The following is an 18332-nucleotide window of genomic DNA, read 5'->3' on the forward strand; positions in this document are numbered from 1 at the left end:
GAAAACGCAGTGATGGTGTCTGGCCCACCAAGGTGTAAGAGCAAGAAAGGTGCCCACAAGGCTACGAGCTTCTTGTCTTCAGGAGGATCATCGGGTTTAGGGTCTTTACCTTGGTTCTTCGCAATCAGTGCTACCGCAAAATTCGCAGACAAATCTGCCAAGAGATACGAGGACCACAAGAGCATGATCAGGAACTTGTTGGGCGTTCGTTTTCTGAGGGGGGCAAAGAAAATGAGAATTGTCTGAAGCGAGAGACTGAGGATTATCATTCCCCTAATATTCCATGTGTCCCAAACATCTTTGATTTGTTTGGGAATCACTTCCACCATTTCTCCTATCCTATAGTTCCTGATTAGATCGTTTCTGGAAAAATAGTTTGCTCTGTGGAATGCTTCTTTGCTTCTGCCATTGACTTTTTACCCAAGCCATTCTTGGGACGTGTGAAGGGTTTTCTTTATTTAATATATCTGAAGTTTGTAGTCTTTTCCTACAGATAACCGCTGGTCTTCTGGTCTTATTTTATGTTATAAACGAGGAAACGACAGCGAGCATAGCCCTCTGCATTATATAAAATAACTTGTAGAGATGGTTCCAAATATGTTGAGAGTATATTTTTAAACAGATCTCTTGAAGTCAAACGAGAAAACAATCAAATTCATGTCGATTATTCTACACACACGCGCACACACATACTAAGAAAGAGGGATCAGAGTAAATATTGGGGAAAGGATCCAGGGAGAGAATACTCCGTAGCTGCTTCTTCTGCCCCTGTGGTTTTTCATATCCTCGTTGCACTAGATCACTTCCAAGTCCTGCAAACAGAAGCAACCACAAAAATTGATGAAAGATTGTTATCTACTTGTAAACTTCACTTCAGTAACACGAACAAGAGGAACTGAAGACCAAAAACACATTTGAGAGTAGTGGTATGCATAACATTGGACTCACCAGACAACATAGATCATCTTCTGAAGTTTCCAGCTTCGGGCATTTGTCTTTACTGTATGTCTTCAGATTAGGCAGCGATCCATTGATAGCAGATAGCACAGGCAACTCGTAAAGGCACAGTGTGTGCAAATTAGGCACTTCGACTTCTTGTTCAAACACTTTCTCCAGCTTCTCACAAAACTTTATTTTCAGGACTTTTAGGCTGGTGGGAAGCGCGGATGCAGGAAATAGCGTTTTAATATGCGGGCAACAATCTAGGCTTAGATTCTTGAGATTCTTGAAGCTGCTGCTGCATATACTCTCCAACAGCCGAAGATTGGTAATTGACAAAGTCTCCAGGTTTCCGAGACGTTCTCCATCTACTCCAGTGAAAAGGATTTCTATATCCTCGCACATCTCCAGCCAACAACCTTTCACTGATTTCAAATCATTAAATATTGATGAGAGACTTGCCGCTGTATTGTCCACAATAGCCACAAACTCAACTTTAGCTAAGGTTTCCTTATCTTCATCTACGCCATTAGATCCTTGGATCTTGAGGACTTCTTGACAACGTTTGGTATCAACAAATGGTGCTATGTTCTGATAGACATCCGTGTATATATGACCTTTGTAAAAATGTTCCCTGCGATGACCTTTCTTTTCAGGACAATCAAAGTCCCAAAGTTCACCTACACGTCCTTTCTCCTTTCTTGAGATTTCGTGAATTCTGTCGACAACATCATGAGAGCTTAGACTCTCATAAATCCCATTTGTTATGTCTTCCTTTACCTGTCTCCAAGTCTCATGTATCAATCTTCTTGAATTTGCCAGAATAACTAGCTTTGAACAACTGATACTGCTCTTCTCTGGAAACTCCAGTAAGGTTTCTATTCTTGTGCCAGAGAGATTAATTTCCCGCAGGTAAGACATGTACTTAAAGAATCCTTCAATTTTATGCAACTTAGTGCACCCAGAAACATCAAAGACTTCAAGGCTCGCGAGTCCATTGATGTTTGGTAGAGTTTCTAGGTTGGAGCAGTCTTTCAGGAGGAGTTGTCTGAGGTTGGATAGACCGGAGATGGTGGACGGAAGGTTGGTAAAACTTGTGCCTGACATATTAAGAATTTTTAGTTCCTCTTTCTGCTCGAAGCATACTGCCGCAATTTCCACCAAGCTGGTCATACTATAAAGATCGAGAATTTGGAGACCTGATAAGGTTCGAAGATTGGGCAGTTCTACTAAATTGCTACAGTTATACAATGAGAGCCGCGTTAAGGAGCTAAGATTGGCAGCAGCCGCAGGGTCATGAAATATTGGTAGTCGTTTTAGCTTGCTCTCTGATAAATCAAGGAGCACAAGCCGCTGAAGATGAGAAAAGGTTTGGTTTTTGCTTGTGGTTTCTTCAAAGCAAGTTCTTAGCTTGCGTGCACCACGGATGTCGACAACCTCGAGCCTGTCTAAATGCTGTATGTCTGGCAAATCTTCCAATACAAGACAGTCTCTAAGATGAGAGTATGGAGATACTTCAGTTGAGAAATGCTGGAAGGTGAAGATATGATCCGAAGTCCAGAGAGGTTCAGACTTTGAAGTTCGGGCAATGCTTCAAAGAAGTCATCAGAGATAGTTTCCACAGAGCTAGCACCAGAAACTTCAAGAACCTCTAGCCTTCGTAGACCCTTAAGTTCCTCCATACTTGGCAGTAGATCATAGTTCCTGATCACAAGAACTCGGAGTTGCTTGAGTTCTCTAAAAGACTAGATAAAATCTTCCATTGTGGGATCAAAAAGACCTAGTACTTCAAGATCTTTCATCTGTGGCTGCTCAAAGAACTTGTAAGGTGTTTCACGACGCAGACGGTTTCCACCCACCAGAACTGTACAGATATTTTCTCCTTTATTTGCTTGTACTGTTTTTATCATATCATCTATCTGGTTTATTTTCCCTAGACCTTTGTTCTTGTCACCACCATAAACCCTAGCAAATCGAAGCCGGGATCTGCCTAAGAACCCATGATGCCGAAGATCAGGTAAATCGCTCATTGCCATCTCTGGTACAACCATATCATCCTCTTGTATCTTCAGAATACCACGGTTTATAAGTTCCAACAAAATATCATGACCATCCTTATAAGACTTCTTAATAGATCGAATGGGATCAAAATAGCCTTCAAGTATCCAATGTGTGATCAGTTCATTGTAGTGAATACAGCCGCAATGCTTAAAAAGGTCCAAGCTATGCCAAAAACAATCAACAATGGCACTTTTTAATGTATCATCGGTTTCCAGCAGCTGATAAGCAAGTTGCAGAATAGGATTACATCTTGAAACTGAGTAGGCTGGCTCACCGGGGGATAGAATTTCCTTTAAAACCTTCTCTTGTTTTGTAGTTAGGCTCTTAAAAGAGTTCTGATGAGCGATGCAGCTTAAAGACTTGGCTAGCACAACGATTGCAGCAGGCAAATTACTGCTTTTTCGCACCACAGAATGTATCGATGGCTCATCACTTTTACACGCTTTCTCAAGAGACTCAAGCAAACTCCCCTCATGAATGGTAAGCGTGCAAATAAATCATGCATGTTATCCTCGGTAAGGGTGCAAATTAAAGCTTGTGACACATCTGTGGTATGGAACTTACGTTCCCTTGTATCATATGGCTCTTCCATGTTAGCGGATTCAATTTTCCCACCATGCTTTGTAGTGTTTTCGTCTCCTACTCTTCTTGTAAGAAGAATTTTTAGAGGTTTGTACTGTGCAAGAAAACTCTCCAGGCCCAAATCCTTCATCACTTTGTCCTCACTGGTCTTGTTTCCTTCGTCATCAAGTATCAACAGAAGATACGGCACCATTTCATATGATGAAGGGTGTTTCTTCTTCTTGTCCTTGAGCTCCAAAATTATCTTATGCTTCAAATCCTTTAGCAAGTCTTTCTTGTCCTTCTCCCTCTTATCATCCGTAACATACACATCAAGTTGGAAAGCTATGTTCTCATAAAGCGACATTTCATCTTCAAACTTCTCGTTGAGGTTAAACCAGAGGGTGAGGTAGCACATGCCTTCTTCTGTTGCATACTTACCCACATTCCTTGCCAGCCGCGTCTTACCGATTCCGGATTTCCCAGCCAGTACAACTCTTTGAGGACCACCACCACCCATTGTTTCCACTATCATCTTAAACAACTTCTCATCCTTAGCAGCTTGGCGTAATTGAGCGGAAGCCATATCTGGAATATGATATAAAAGAACGCCTTATAGAGCTTGTATAATGTAACAGCAGCATACTATATAATTATGAAAGGTTTCCCAAGATTTGGTCACTCAAAAGTCCCAATTTTGGACCATGATAATAGTTGCGTAGGAAGCCCAGCAATGTATAGGTTCTGAGATAACTAAATTAGTGAAGAGCGCAGCAAAGACTTATCAATCAATTTGAAAATGGGAAGTCATATAGATAAAGATACTAAAAGGCGTAGAAAATCAGAAAATGTAGAATGAGGAAAGCGAGAGTACCCGTTAGCTGTTGCACTCACAGCAATTTATCTGATTTCTTTGGAAAATGGGTTTAGCTTTTTCTGCCTTCTTCGTCGTCTGATCAAGATCTACTCGTCTCAATTCAAGTCAACGTTTTGCTCGGGAGATCTAACAGTTAATTTCAAAAATAAACAATGACTTTCTATATTGAGTTATTAACTGATAACATATTGATATCTTTTAGCTTATTCAAGGTCGTATCGTAGGCCTGCACTTGCTTTTACAATTATTGAAAAAACGTTTTTATGTACAGGCACATCAATCAAGAGATACCTCTCCCACTACTAGTCCGAGGATAAAGTCAGATAAGATCTCAATCAAGAGATACCTCTCCCACTACTAGTCCGAGGATAAAGTCAGATAAGATGTTGGAGACCTTTGCTTAGAGTTGAACAAACTGCTGTGTTCTCTAAAGTAAGGGAGTAGGAACTAGGAAGGAAACTTTAGTTGGAGACTCATGTTGCATTTTGACAGCAAGCTGATTCTAAATCCGAAACCATGTCTACTTGCTCTTCCTGATTTATGCATTTTTAAACCATTGGTAAGTTTTTAGAACGTGTCGGTTTCGACTTTTGAGTTCTTTTGCGTTTACTTTTTCAAAACATGTAAATCTCAGAACTAAAATTTATAGATGCATTAATTTATCTATACTATTAATTGGGAAGCACACTTAGAAAAGAAAAAAAAAATAAACAAGATAAAATTCCATATAATACCTTTTTTGTAAAAAAATTTGGAGAACAATTAAAAGGTAATGAGGTAAATTGAAGCTTAAAAACGCGCAGATCTTGGGTACGACCCGGTGTATGTGTATTCGGATCATGATTAACTGTATCAGATGCAAGGTATTAAACGGAACCAAACATTTATTTATACTGTGTTAAAGAATAAGAGTACGTGTACATTAACTGCCGATTAGCCACCCCTTGATTCTGTAAAATAAATGTTTAATTAGTCCATAACTACAATAAAGAAATGAGAATCAAATGTGCGACCCTAATTATTTAGACTTCCCATAACTACTCGACATTTAAACAAACAGTTTGAATTTTAATTTCAAATCCCATCAATTAAGCAACTACAAAACCACTACATCAAAACAGTCTACAAAATATTACGTATATACCAAGAAAATGGATTGTTTCCTAAAGTATTTAAATCATTAACATCCTAAAAATCTTGAATATATTTTAATCACGTAATTCAAAATTTATCACTACTTAAAATTATTTAATGTTAATTCCAAAATTTTATCTTAATATTGACTACTCAATCTTATTAAAATCAATCAAAAAATTCAGCTTTTGGCAACTCGAATATATACATTATTATTATCTTGGAATTTTACACCGGATCTAGCGTATTCTTTTCATCACATAGTACCTATAAATATAGAAAAACATATTGAGGGTTAACATGACATATGTGGAAACGATCTTCTGTTAAATCTGGGGAAATCAAGGAAATTATATCGTCCATTGAATTAGTAAGTTTTTTGTTTTTAATGTAAAACATCATAATTATAAACAGATGAATCATCATGTAAACAAAACAAACATATATATAACTATATTTATCTTTTTTCTCTTTTCTGTTTGTTGATAGATATGTTGTTTGATTCATAAGTCTATTTACTTTGTCAATTTTCTAGGGTTTCAAAATTTTGAGAATGTGGAAATAAGAACATATGATACTGAGGAAATGGAAAATAGTCAAAAAGTTGTGTTTAACTACTTAATCTTTCTCTTTTTATTTCATTTCTACTGAGATTTGTCAGATGGTATACTAATGATGTTAATACAGGCATATTCACACAAAGAATAATAATCTCCATAAAAAGACAATGCATGTTGGAAGACAGATTGAGAACATAGCAAGTAAGCAAGGAGAGTGAGAAGAAGAAGACGGAGAAGACCATCGTGATTAAGAAAGAAGCAAAGAAAAAGAAGTCTCCTTCGATGGAGAAGAGGTTTTACAGGGAGAGAACGTGACCTAAAATATTTTGCACTTTTAAATAATTTAGACTATTAAATTTTTAGAATCAAAGTATCAAACATACTTCAGGTATTTTATTTTTGAAATTTATCTTATCATTCATAACCTTAATGTATTCTCATATATTAAGATATATGTTTCATTATTCAAAAATTCGAAATGATATCTATAAATCTCACTCGCGGCGATTTCTCTCTCAAAACTCGAGAGTCTTCTGATCACAATCTCGTGCACCGACGGCGGATCCTCAGTCAATTCCGGTGACGATGAGGACCCTACGGCTCATGGTTCTTCAACCGCGACTCTGCATCTTCTCGACGACACCATTGGATCAAGATCAAGGGAGCAGTAGAAGGGAGAAGCATTTGCGAGACTCGTATGGTAAGAGCTCTACCGGCGGAGTAGCGACGAAGAGTGGAAAAAGGAGTTTCACGGCGAGGAACGAGTGAGGAAGATAGTTAGATTTGGGAACCGGAGATTCTGGAGGTTTCGCGGGATTGGTTTCAATAGGGGAGGTAGTCTCCGATCCGGCAAAGCTAAGCCACCGTCGAAGGTCCCTTCATCTACTCCCTACTATCTCTCTCCCTCACGACTGAGCAAGAAGCCTCCTTGACGACGACGAGCTCGGTTCTCTTCCTCCTCCTCAACACGGCTCTACGGTGGCAGGTTGGAAACGAATCTTGGATCACCATCTCCGTTCGGCTAACGCCGTCCAGGCTTACCGGAGGTCCTGTTCCGGTAAGTATCCGCAGATCTGTTGGACGGCGGCTACAACGAGTTCTTCGTTTGTAGATTAGGGTTTTCAGAAACCGGTTTAGTTTGGTTTGTGAATTCGGTCGGCTTTGTATCCTAATGGTTTAGTCTGGTTCTATATAATGGGTCGGGCCCTTAGGGGATTTTGTATGGGCCTAATCCGGAAATAATCCATTGGACATATATTATTAATTGAATAATCTTTAACAAAAAAAAATGATATCTATGTAACAATTTCAAATTCACATATATACATTCATCGAAGTAATAATTAAAATTTTGGATTTTATGGTAACTTACTTCATCCTCATTTTTCTGTTTTTAAATGTTAAGTTTCTTTAGGATCCTAGAGAGTGTAATACATAAAATTGATTTTTAAATAATTATAGAACATAGTTTAATCTCTCATCCATTACACAAAAATAAATAAGTTTAAACAAATATTTATTTATAACGGAATTTTATGTGACATATAATTTTCGATGATTATTGGACATAACGGGTTTTTAATCATAAAGTTGACATACCTATTATGTAATATTGAAACCTTTTGTATAGTTTTTGAAAACATGTTCAAAATTTGTGGCAACTAATTATTAACCAGTCAACCAGCTCAAAGAATTTTAATCTGTTACGTGATTGTGTGCTAACTTCCGGGAACATAATTTTGAGAAAATGGGACCGGATGAGATCAAAACATAATTTTCAAAAAAAAAACAAAGTTCCGGTTCATGTTACAATTAAAATAAATTAACGCTTCCAATATTCTATGTAACAATTTTCAATTTCTCTAACATAAAAATGTTCAAAAACTAATAAATTAAGAACACTAAACTATGTTCTATAATATTCAAAAGATTGAACAACAAAGAAATGTAATCCAAAATAAATTAACCATATGTCAAATAATAATAATAAAGAAGTCAACTAATTTTTTAAAAATTTATGATATGATATGCCATGATATATAAATACTATGAATTATATTTGTGTTTATCCATCATCCATTTGGGAAGTTTTTATATTTTTGACAGTTTTTTCTCCAGTTTGATAGTTCAAAGGTTTAATAAAAAAATTAACTCATCACTATTCCGAATTACACTCGATCCGGTTTTATCGGCATGCCGATCTAAATTTTATAGAGACTAAAGGCATCTTCAACCCCACTCTATTTTAGAGTCAAAACTCTATAATAAAATAACATTTGCTCCAACATACTCTATATTTTATTCTTAAATAGAGAAAATGATAAGATTGCTTAATATTTAGAATAACATTATTTTTTTTTACACTAATTCTATTTTAAAGTAAAAAATAGAGTGATACAATTAAGAAAAATTATTCTCTATTTTAGAGTTACTCTATTCTAGAGTTAAAAAAATAGAGATTTACATTGGAGATGGCCTAAAAATGATTAAGACAATGGGTAATTCAAAAAAATAAAAACATTATTTAATCTATTTGTTTCAGGCATCAGGACAAGAAATCAATTTCCAGAAGTCTGCCATCACCTATGGGAAGAGGATGGACCCATATATGAAGAGGTTAATTGGATCATTTACTGGAATTGAACAAGAGGGGGGGACTGGTAAGTACCTGGGATTACTGGAATGTTTTAGTGGATCCAAAAGAGACCTCCTTAACTTTATCACCAATAGATTAAAGTCTTGACTAGGGGGATGGTACGAGCAAACACTATCCTTGGGAGGAAAGGAGGTTTTATTGAAGTCAGTCGCTATGGTTCTACCATTGTACGCTATGTCTTGTTTTAGGTTGACGAAACATCAATGTCGCCGAATAACAAGTGCCATGGCTAGCTTTTGGTGGAATGAAAGTGAAGACAAGCATAAGATGCACTGGGTTGCGTGGGATAAGTTGTGTGAGGCTAAGGAGAGTGGTGGTCTGGGGTTTAAAGACATTGGTCGGTTTAATCAAGCTCTCTTACAGGCTTGGCGATTGTTAGATTCCCCTAACTCTCTGCTAGCGTGCGTGTATAAGGCAAGGTATTATGCTGACACAAACCTCCTTGATGCAAAGATCGGATATAGACCGTCCTATGCATGGAGAAGCATTATGTTTGGTCGAGAGTTGCTACAGAAGGGGATAATGAAGTCCATTGGGGATGGTAAGAGCACCAACGTTTGGCTAGATAGGTGGGTCCTTGATGAGCCCCCAAGGCGTCCTTTCAACAGAGAAATGCAGATTGATCTTAACCTGAAGGTCTCGGCACTTATAACTCCAGAGGGTGAGTGGAATACTGGGACTCTACAGAGGTTGTTCCCTCCGGATGATGTCATGAAAATTCAGTCGTTTCCCCCTGCGACAAATATTCCTGATAAATATGTGTGGGCGTTTACAAATGATGGCAAGTATTCGGTGAAGAGTGGAACTTGGCTCCTCAACTCTGAGATATCAGCTGGAGTAGTTATTAGTGAGGAGGCCCAAGTGGTGAACGATATCAAAGCACAAATTTGGCATACAAAGACAGAACCCAAGATCCGTATGTTCTTATGGAGAGCCTTGTCGGGTGCTTTGGCTGTGGCAGAATGTTTGCGGCGACATGGAATACAGATGAACCCTATATGCCAGGAGTGTCGCATGGAGGACGAAACTATTGCACATGTGCTTTTTGGATGTACCCTTGCTACTAGAGTGTGGGAGGCGGCTTTACTGCCATTGCCATCACATGGTTTGTCAGCATCTATTGCAGCTAATATTCAACATTTATTGCAGCTGATGGTTCGAAGGGACATACGGGAAGACTATCGGAACGCCATTCCTTGGATCCTCTGGGAGATTTGGAAAGCACGCAATGGATTTATCTTTTCGGGAAGAATACAGGATCCTCATGTGCTACTAGCTGGGGCGTTGGAGAACTCTGCTATATGGCTACGCCAACGAGTCAAGAACCTGCAAGATAGTAATGTTGTTGATCGACGGGTAGCGATGAGACTAGGTCGATGGAGTAAGCCATTACCGGGAGTCCTAAAGTGTAATATTCATTGTGCTTGGGTTAATGATCGTTATTTTTGTGGTGGAGCTTGGATTTTACGGGATGATGTAGGGGATGTTAAGTTTCATGCGAGGGATGCCTTTCCTCCAAAGGTGAATAAAATATCTGCGGAGCTAGGCTGTATCCTATGGTGCTTGCAAAGTCTTCGTACTCTCCAGATTTTTTCGTGTGAAGTATGGTTGGATTGTCAGGCTGCTTTATCGGCTTTGGAGGATCCTTTGAGCTGGCCAAAATATCGATCTCAGGTGGAAAAGATTGCTGAAGTAATACAAGGAATGGACGTGATACAGTTTAAGCTTTCCTTGCCGAAAGCTAACACTTTGGCTAGGGATATTGCTCACAGTGTTACTAGGGATGGCAGGCTATCTTCGTATTTGTCCTTGGGTGGTCCTTCGTGGTTACATGATCGGATAAAAGAAGAAAGAAGGGGAAGCTGAGGATACTGCAGGGTACAATGATGATGAGGCAGGGAGTGTTGCAGAGCATAAGTTTGACAAGGCTTGTGGTTATCGTTTTTGTTGGTTTTAGTCTCGCATTTGAGTTTTTGATTTCTTGTTGGGCTTTTGCCTTTATCGAACTTTTATATTAATCAGATGAATAGCGTTAAAAAAAAAACTATTTGTTTTATTAAAATGAGAATTAAAGGTAACAAGAGGAGATATAAAATTTGGATTAAATCTTAATTTCAACTTTGAAATATCAAATAATGGATAAGATACATGAACATGAAATTTAAATAGATAAATTTAATTTCAATTTTCTCTATTTATTTCAAATATCGTGGCATGCTGGAAATAACGTGTATGGGTAATTCGAAAAACAAAAAACAATATCTAAATTATTTTAAATAGAATAAGGGTTGATAATTTTGGGTAATGTGAATTCGAGCACGATAATTGAGGACATACAATTTATTCATGTAGATTACGGCCTTACGGGGAACATGATTTTTGTGAGTCAAAATATTTTAATAAGTAACATAGCAGGCACAACAAAGGGGTTTGACTTGCTTGATACAAATATTTAGACCATCGGGTTTATGAAATTTTTTTATTTTCAAGTTGTTTTTATATGGTCTGATAGTTCACGAGTTTAATATAGGTGATCACTAACCCGGTTTACACTAGATTCGGATTTACTTTTATGTCGATATGGAATTTATGGTAAAATGATTATTATTATATTCACAAATTTTGATGAAAGCAAACCAATATAGGTTTGTGTTATATATTTTATACCAAATAAATATATCTACAAATAAAACCCACCGATATGAAACATTTACCTATTTCTTTATCTTTTGGACTAAAATATACAATATAAAATGTGTAAATTATTATTAAAACTAGATGAGAAATTATATCTGAGACGGGTCATATCACCTTTCTCTTACTATTTTTTGTCCCAAACAGACATACCACTATTCTCTCGTTATTTTTTAATATAGTTGTCTTTACATATAACAAATAACATATTTGATCATTCTTTTTTTAAAACTGAATTAAAAACAAATCAAATACTAAACTGGTATGAGTTTGGACTATAAATGTTAATATTCCTAAAAAATAAACAAAACCCTACATATATGTAATATATCATAAACATGATAATAAAGTTAGTTTTTGAAATTAACTCTGCACGTATGTGCGGATCCGAATCTAGTTATTAGTAATTTAACTCGAAGAGATTGCAATTAATAGGGAAGTATTTTCAACTTTCCTTTTATCACTGATTCCAGGTAGTGCTAACGTAAAAAAGCAATCTCTTGACATGCAAAGGTTATAGAAAATCGTAATCACAACTATTTTGGAATAGGTAGAAACGATTTCTGATGATCATGATTGTCTGCTAAAACTTTAAAGATTAGTAGTAAACAAATGTCATTGATGAAACACAGTAGGAAGCATGGTCCAGAATATCTCACCGAGTCAACAAAATTACCAAAAGTCTTTATTTATTTTTTAATTTTTAACTCTAAACAATTTATTGTTTGCTCGGGTTATAATTGAGTTGACTCGTTTCTACCAGTGTTTGCATCTAAGGTGAAAACCAAACCAAACTTTGCCATAAACTGAGAACCAGAGGTAGGAACCAGTTCCAGTTGGCTGATACGCAACCCAAAACAAAAAAAAAACAGAAAGATGGCGGAGGCAATACCGAAGGCAGTGAAAGATATGTGGGACAAATGGAACATCCGTGGTCTTGTCATATTCAGTCTTGTACTTCAGGCAGTCCTTGTTCTTCTCTCACCAAATCGACAACGAACACAAAGAGGACTTATTCAATTTCTCATCTGGTCTGCTTACCTTTTAGCCAATTGGTCGGCAGATTATGCTGTGGGACAAATCTCAGATAGTTCAGGAGACAAGCCTGAACCACACGAGTCGCCCAAGACAAACGAGCTCGTAGCGTTCTGGGCAATGTTCCTTCTGTTGCACCTTGGTGGTCCTGACACAATCACAGCTCTTGCTCTAGCGGATAATGAGCTCTGACTCAGGAGTTTGTTTAGTCTAATGTGCCAATTCATTGCTACTCTATACGTGTTCTTGCTATCAATACCCAACCGCCTCTGGGAACCAACAACACTCATGCTTATGGCTGGAGTCATCAAGTATTTTGAGAGGATAGGGGCAATGCGTGCAGCTAGTCTCGAGAGGTTCAAGAAAATGAGGCCTGGGGAGCCCGAACCTGGAGTCGACTACTCGAGGTTCATGGAGGAATACAAAATTAGGAAGATTTCAAGAGAGCATAGCGAGTTTGTCAGGGTCGAGGAGCCTGAAAAAAGGCAACGTCAAGTAAGGCCACATGTTTTAACACAGCTCCATGCTATTCAATATGGTTATAAGTACTTCAATATCTACAAAGGTCTTGTAGTTGATTTTCTATATAGCTCTGAGCACTGGCTAGAGAGCAAGGAATTTTTTAAGTCACTGGAGGCGGTTGAAGCTTTGAGTATTCTGGAGGTAGAGCTCAGCTTCATCTATGGCACTCTATTCACCAAAGTTGACATCCTTCACACTTGGACTGGACTTACTTTCCGCTTTATATCCTTGGGATGCCTATTTTCATCCCTCTCCATCTTCAAGACATCTAGGAAAGATGAATATGATGGTTTTGATGTGGGCCTTACTTATGCTTTGATCCTTGGTGGAATCGCCTTTGATTTCATTTCCATCCTCATGTTCTGTATATCCGACTGGACATTTGCAAGAATGAGGATGCCTAAGGACAAGGTGGACGAAGAGGATACCTTGTTTGACGAGATTCTCACTTGGTTCCTCCGTTTCAAGGAACTGAAGTGGAAAGAGTGCAAGTGTCACGAGAAAGAATATCCCTCTCACATGGTACTTGATCGACTCTTCATATTTCGCAGATGGTCTGAGTACGTATATGCATACAACCTGATTGGCTCCTCTCTGAGGATAAAACCAAAGAGAATCCACCACAAAACCTTTGAAACTATCATTCAAAGCGTGTACATAGATCGTGCCATCAGTGTCATCATCCTAGAAACAATCCTCCTTTCCAAAGCCTTGAATCACATCCGTACGAAGATAGATTTATACATGAGTCACCTGTCCATCGAGGATCGGGTAATGTATTATGTTCTCTACCCTCTCAGGCCTTTTCTTAGATTCTGGTTTGGAGTTCCTTTGATCAATTATCCCTTGGGATTCTTTGGCATTCCGGACCAGCTAAATGAGATCATATTTACATCTCGAGAACGCCTCACCGCAGAACTTTGGGGATTCATATTTGAGGAGGTCCAGAATAAATACCGCTATCTTCTTGGCTCGGAAAGTTCCAGCTATATATATTCAGCTAGAGGTGAATGGATTCTGCGCGACATGAAAATCGATGAATATTACGAGAAATTGCTGCCATATGTTACTGACATGGATTACGATCAGAGCATCCTGCTGTGGCACATTGCCACTGAGCTCTTACACCAAACAAACGAGAACAATGCAAGATATGACGAATACAAAGAGGTCAGCAAAACCCTTTCAGACTACATGATGTACCTCCTAATCGTGCAGCCTACTTTGATGTCAACAGTTGCAGGAATTGATAAGTTAAAATTCAAAGCGGCAATAGCAGAGGTCAAAAAATTTAAAGAGGCTAAAAAGCTGTTTGAGAGGACCCCTGTTGAAGGTTCAAGAGAAGCAAAGATGGCCTGTAATGCAATTCTTGATTACTACAAGGCGGATGGGGAAAGAAATGAGAATGCCCAAGGGTATCGAAACAAGTCTGTTCTGTTCCAAGCGAGCATGCTGGCGAAGGAGCTTCAGCGGATAGAAATTCAAATAAGCAATAAGAAAATGTGGGAAGTAGTAAGCAAAGTGTGGGTGGAGATGCTTTGCTATGCAGCAAAACACTGTGATTCTAAACAACAGGCAGCTCAACTCAACAGAGGTGGTGAACTGATAAACTTTGTTTGGCTTTTGATGGCTCATTTTGGGCTCGGAGATCAGTTCAGAACCACCAAGGAAGATTCTAAAGCAAGACTCGTTCTGGACAAGACCACTACCTCTTGTCCTGTGTAACCCTTTGTTTTCTGGTCTTTTGTCTGCTACATCTTTGGCTATTGTTGAATAAGAAATCCAGCACTGTAATATTCTGCTAAACCCTAACTGAATTCAATATACTCTAAAACGCCTTTCACTCGTTTGGCCTTTCTTGCTCCGATCCACTTTAAACCCAGAGTATCCGAAAAATAGTTTCAAACACCCCTATCGCCACGCCAGTATACAAAGTGGGATCTCATAAAACAAACATTTTCATGTCCGGTCATAGCTCAACTATACACACACACAGGAGCTGAGTAAATAATTTGGTCATAATGCTTGGTAGCTCGATCCTGCTTCGGCTGACACTGTGATTTTTTCATATAATCCTCAATAACATGCGCAAAATGATATGGAGACGCAAATGGTGGAAATAATTAATAATTCAAAAATCCTGAAATCGAACTGTGTTAGCAATATTCAACCATAAAAACAAAAAAAAAAAAGTCATTTCTAAATGTGGGAGCATTCAATTGACACAAGCTTACGGAATCTCAGCCAAGCTCAGCGGAAGATCAGATTTATATTGGGAAATGGGTTAGATGTTTTCTCTGGATCTAGTTTAATCGTGTGAACTGTGAAGTCAACCTTTGCATTTCTCTCTCTCTCTCTCTCTCTCTCTCCTTTGCAGGCCACTAAATCTATAAAGAATGACTTTTTTCATTAAATTGGTGATTGAAGATAGCTTCCATTCTCTCTCTTTCTGGAGGAACTACAAGAGGCAAAGGTAGCGTTTCGTTTGTTTTTTTTTTTTTTTTTTGTTTTCTTTCTTTTCTTACATACAGTATATGAAAGATTTCAGATTCGAAATCATCTATTTTCGTCTAGTTTGACTGTTTTCATGATTCGGAGGCAGGTTTGATATTCAGTGCGTTTGCTTTGAGAGCTGGTGAGGAAAAGGGTTTTGACCATTGGCTAAGGTGTAGTGTCCGTGTCATGGCTTCCCACAAAAATCCACATCTATCGTCTTCTCCAAAGGCTGATCCAAAGAAAACTGTCCAGATAATGTTGGGCCTCGTGAATGAGTTGCACGATAATACGTATGATAAATTGGAATATCGTGTACCTAGAAGCAACAACAACAAAGAAGGGTATTTAATTCCAAAAAAAAAAGAAAACAAGGAAGAAAGGTACGAGCTCAGTCTAGCAACAAGTGATTTTCCTTCTACTAGGTCTAGGGAGGACCTGTTTATTCCGATGCTACAACATCATCTTGGACTTCTCGAACGTAAGCTGATAAGGCTGCAGAGACTTCATGAAGAAGTTCATGAAGAGGTTTCTGAACATCTTCGCCCTCTCGAATTAATTCTTAAGCAAGTCAAGTCCTCAACGCGTTCTCTTAAATTGAGCGAGGAGATAAAATCCGAATTTCATGGCATCACCATGAAGATATCTGATTTGGTGGCCAAGGTTCCCCAGTTGCCTGACAAGCCAACAAGACAGAAAGCATTATCATTATATTCTCATTCTCAGGAAAATTCCGGAGATAATAATGGCAAACGCATTGTATACCTACCTGGCCTCCACGAGAATGCACAACTTCTCACCAAATTCGAGGTTTTTAGACAGGTGGAAAAGGAATTCATGGAGCTGGAGATTGTAAAAAAGATGTGCCTCTTGAGTTTCGCTGTGTTCCCTGAGAACAGAGAAGTTCATAGAACGATGCTCATGTATTGGTGGATAAGAGAAGGGATTATTCCTGTTGAAGGGGCTGAAGAAACTGTGAGAGAGATTCTGAATGTATTCACTGACAAAAAGTTGGTTGAGCCCGTGGAAGAGAGGCGCAAAGTGGCTCCAAGCAGCTATAAGATGAACCCTTTCGTGCATTCTTCAGTTATTCATCTCTCACAGAAGATTGGACTTTTTGATATCTATCATGCAATGGAGAAGCCAAGCATGACACAATCAGAGATGGGAAAGGTCTGCCTTGTGGAGGGGTCATCAGCGCAGCCAGAGGCAAAAGCTAAGAAAATGCAATCACCAGATCAAATCGAAACTATACTAAACGTTTCTGAGAGACGCCCAGAGTTCGCATTCAAATGGTTCTCGGAGCCTCAAATCAATTTGCTAAAAAAGCCTGTGTTCAAGTCACTCCATGTCTTCTATTTGGGGAGATGAAAAAGAACTCAGAAGCGAAACATCGAGGTACCGAATCCTGAGATTATGAAATATTTGAAATTTATGTACAACCTGAGAGTCCTAAGTTTCCAAGGGATCTCAACCATTAGAAGCCTCAACAGTTCAGTCTGTACGCTACGCAAGCTGATCGTCTTAGACCTCAGGGAATGCTCCGACCTAACGGAACTTCCAAAAAGGATAGATTCACTCCATAGTCTGGTCTACTTGGATATGACTGGATGCTATATGTTGGAATGGATTCCCATGAGGCTGGCTGCACTGAACAATTTGGAGGTTCTCAAGGGGTTTGTGGTTAGTGACACCGCCTATGAGGGTATTGCGTGCACAATGAGGTTGCTGAAGAGGTTGAAGAAGCTAAGAAAGCTCAGCATTGAAATACACAGGGATGATCTCGGTGTGCACCAACTGATGGAGGATCTTGTAATGCTCAAAGCGTTGACAAGTTTGAAGGTGACATGGAGGAAGAATTTAAACACAGTCCGTGCTGGCAAGCCTGATGATTTCAAAAAGATTGAGAGTCTTCCTGATCAGTTAAAGAAGCTGAGTCTGCAGCGGTTTCCGCACGAACAACTTCCCACTTGGATTCATCCCCACAAACTGCTTCACCTGAAAAAGCTTCATATTGGAGGAGGAAGATTGCTCAAGGGTTTTGGTGCCTTGCCGGAGAAGGCAACAAAATGTTCTGTTGAAACATTACGTCTCACGTCACTCCCCAGGCTAAGGATCGGGTGGATTGAGCTGAAAAAACTCTACTTCCCAAATCTGACCTTTCTGGAGAAGTATGACTGTCCAAAAATTAGTCTCACTCCCTGCGATGGAAATGGAATCTGGAGATCCGACCAAGATGACCAATGATGTGCTCGAACACAGGTCCAACGGTGTATGGGAGCAATCTGATCGAATGTTTGGTAAAATAATTGATTTGGTACTTATACTTGTGAGAGAATTTGAAGTATTTTATAATTGTGTTGTTTGTGTAATTCTGTTTTCTATGCTTTGGTTTTGGGGTTTGGGTGTTTTCAGATTGAAAAGACAGTAGATCTCCGTTTTGTGTTGAATAATCGGATTTGTTAAGAGACAATGTTGAAAGACTAATACTGCTAGATCGGGATTGTGATTTAAAGAGGGCGAAACAGAGGACTTTTATTGAGATAGTCAAAGATCATTGAGTTTACAAAATATCCTGCTTTAAGCCGACCAGCTAATTACATAATGATGTATGCTCAAATCGACTATTTAACTTAGTGCAAGAATCGGATTGTTTCCAGACTCCTGCTTCAGGTTACTTGATGCATTCTCCATGCCTGTTCCTCGGTATTTATAGCTGATGGGACGTCTCACCCTCATACCTCAAGATCGATGTGGTACCGCTTTAGGGCAAAATCGGTGATCGCCTCTTGGCAGACTG

General features: G+C 38.7%; 2 protein-coding genes and 2 pseudogenes across 2 annotated transcripts; 2 read left to right on the top strand and 2 right to left on the bottom strand.

Moving 5' to 3' along the window:
* Nucleotides 860-3362, bottom strand: LOC104727923 (annotated as a pseudogene).
* On the bottom strand, nt 3353-4701 carry LOC109125242 (probable disease resistance protein At5g45510). Its single transcript, XM_019232274.1, has one exon. The coding sequence runs from the start codon at nt 4145-4147 to the stop codon at nt 3365-3367; it is 783 nt and encodes a 260-aa protein (XP_019087819.1). The 5' UTR covers nt 4148-4701; the 3' UTR covers nt 3353-3364.
* On the top strand, nt 12348-14850 carry LOC104723148. The gene has a single exon (XM_019232268.1). It carries the CDS (start codon nt 12731-12733, stop codon nt 14762-14764), a length of 2034 nt encoding a protein of 677 aa, XP_019087813.1. The 5' UTR covers nt 12348-12730; the 3' UTR covers nt 14765-14850.
* On the top strand, nt 15579-18015 carry LOC104723149 (annotated as a pseudogene).

The sequence above is a fragment of the Camelina sativa genome, chromosome 11 (assembly GCF_000633955.1).
Source record: "Camelina sativa cultivar DH55 chromosome 11, Cs, whole genome shotgun sequence".
Classification (NCBI taxonomy): domain Eukaryota; kingdom Viridiplantae; phylum Streptophyta; class Magnoliopsida; order Brassicales; family Brassicaceae; genus Camelina; species Camelina sativa.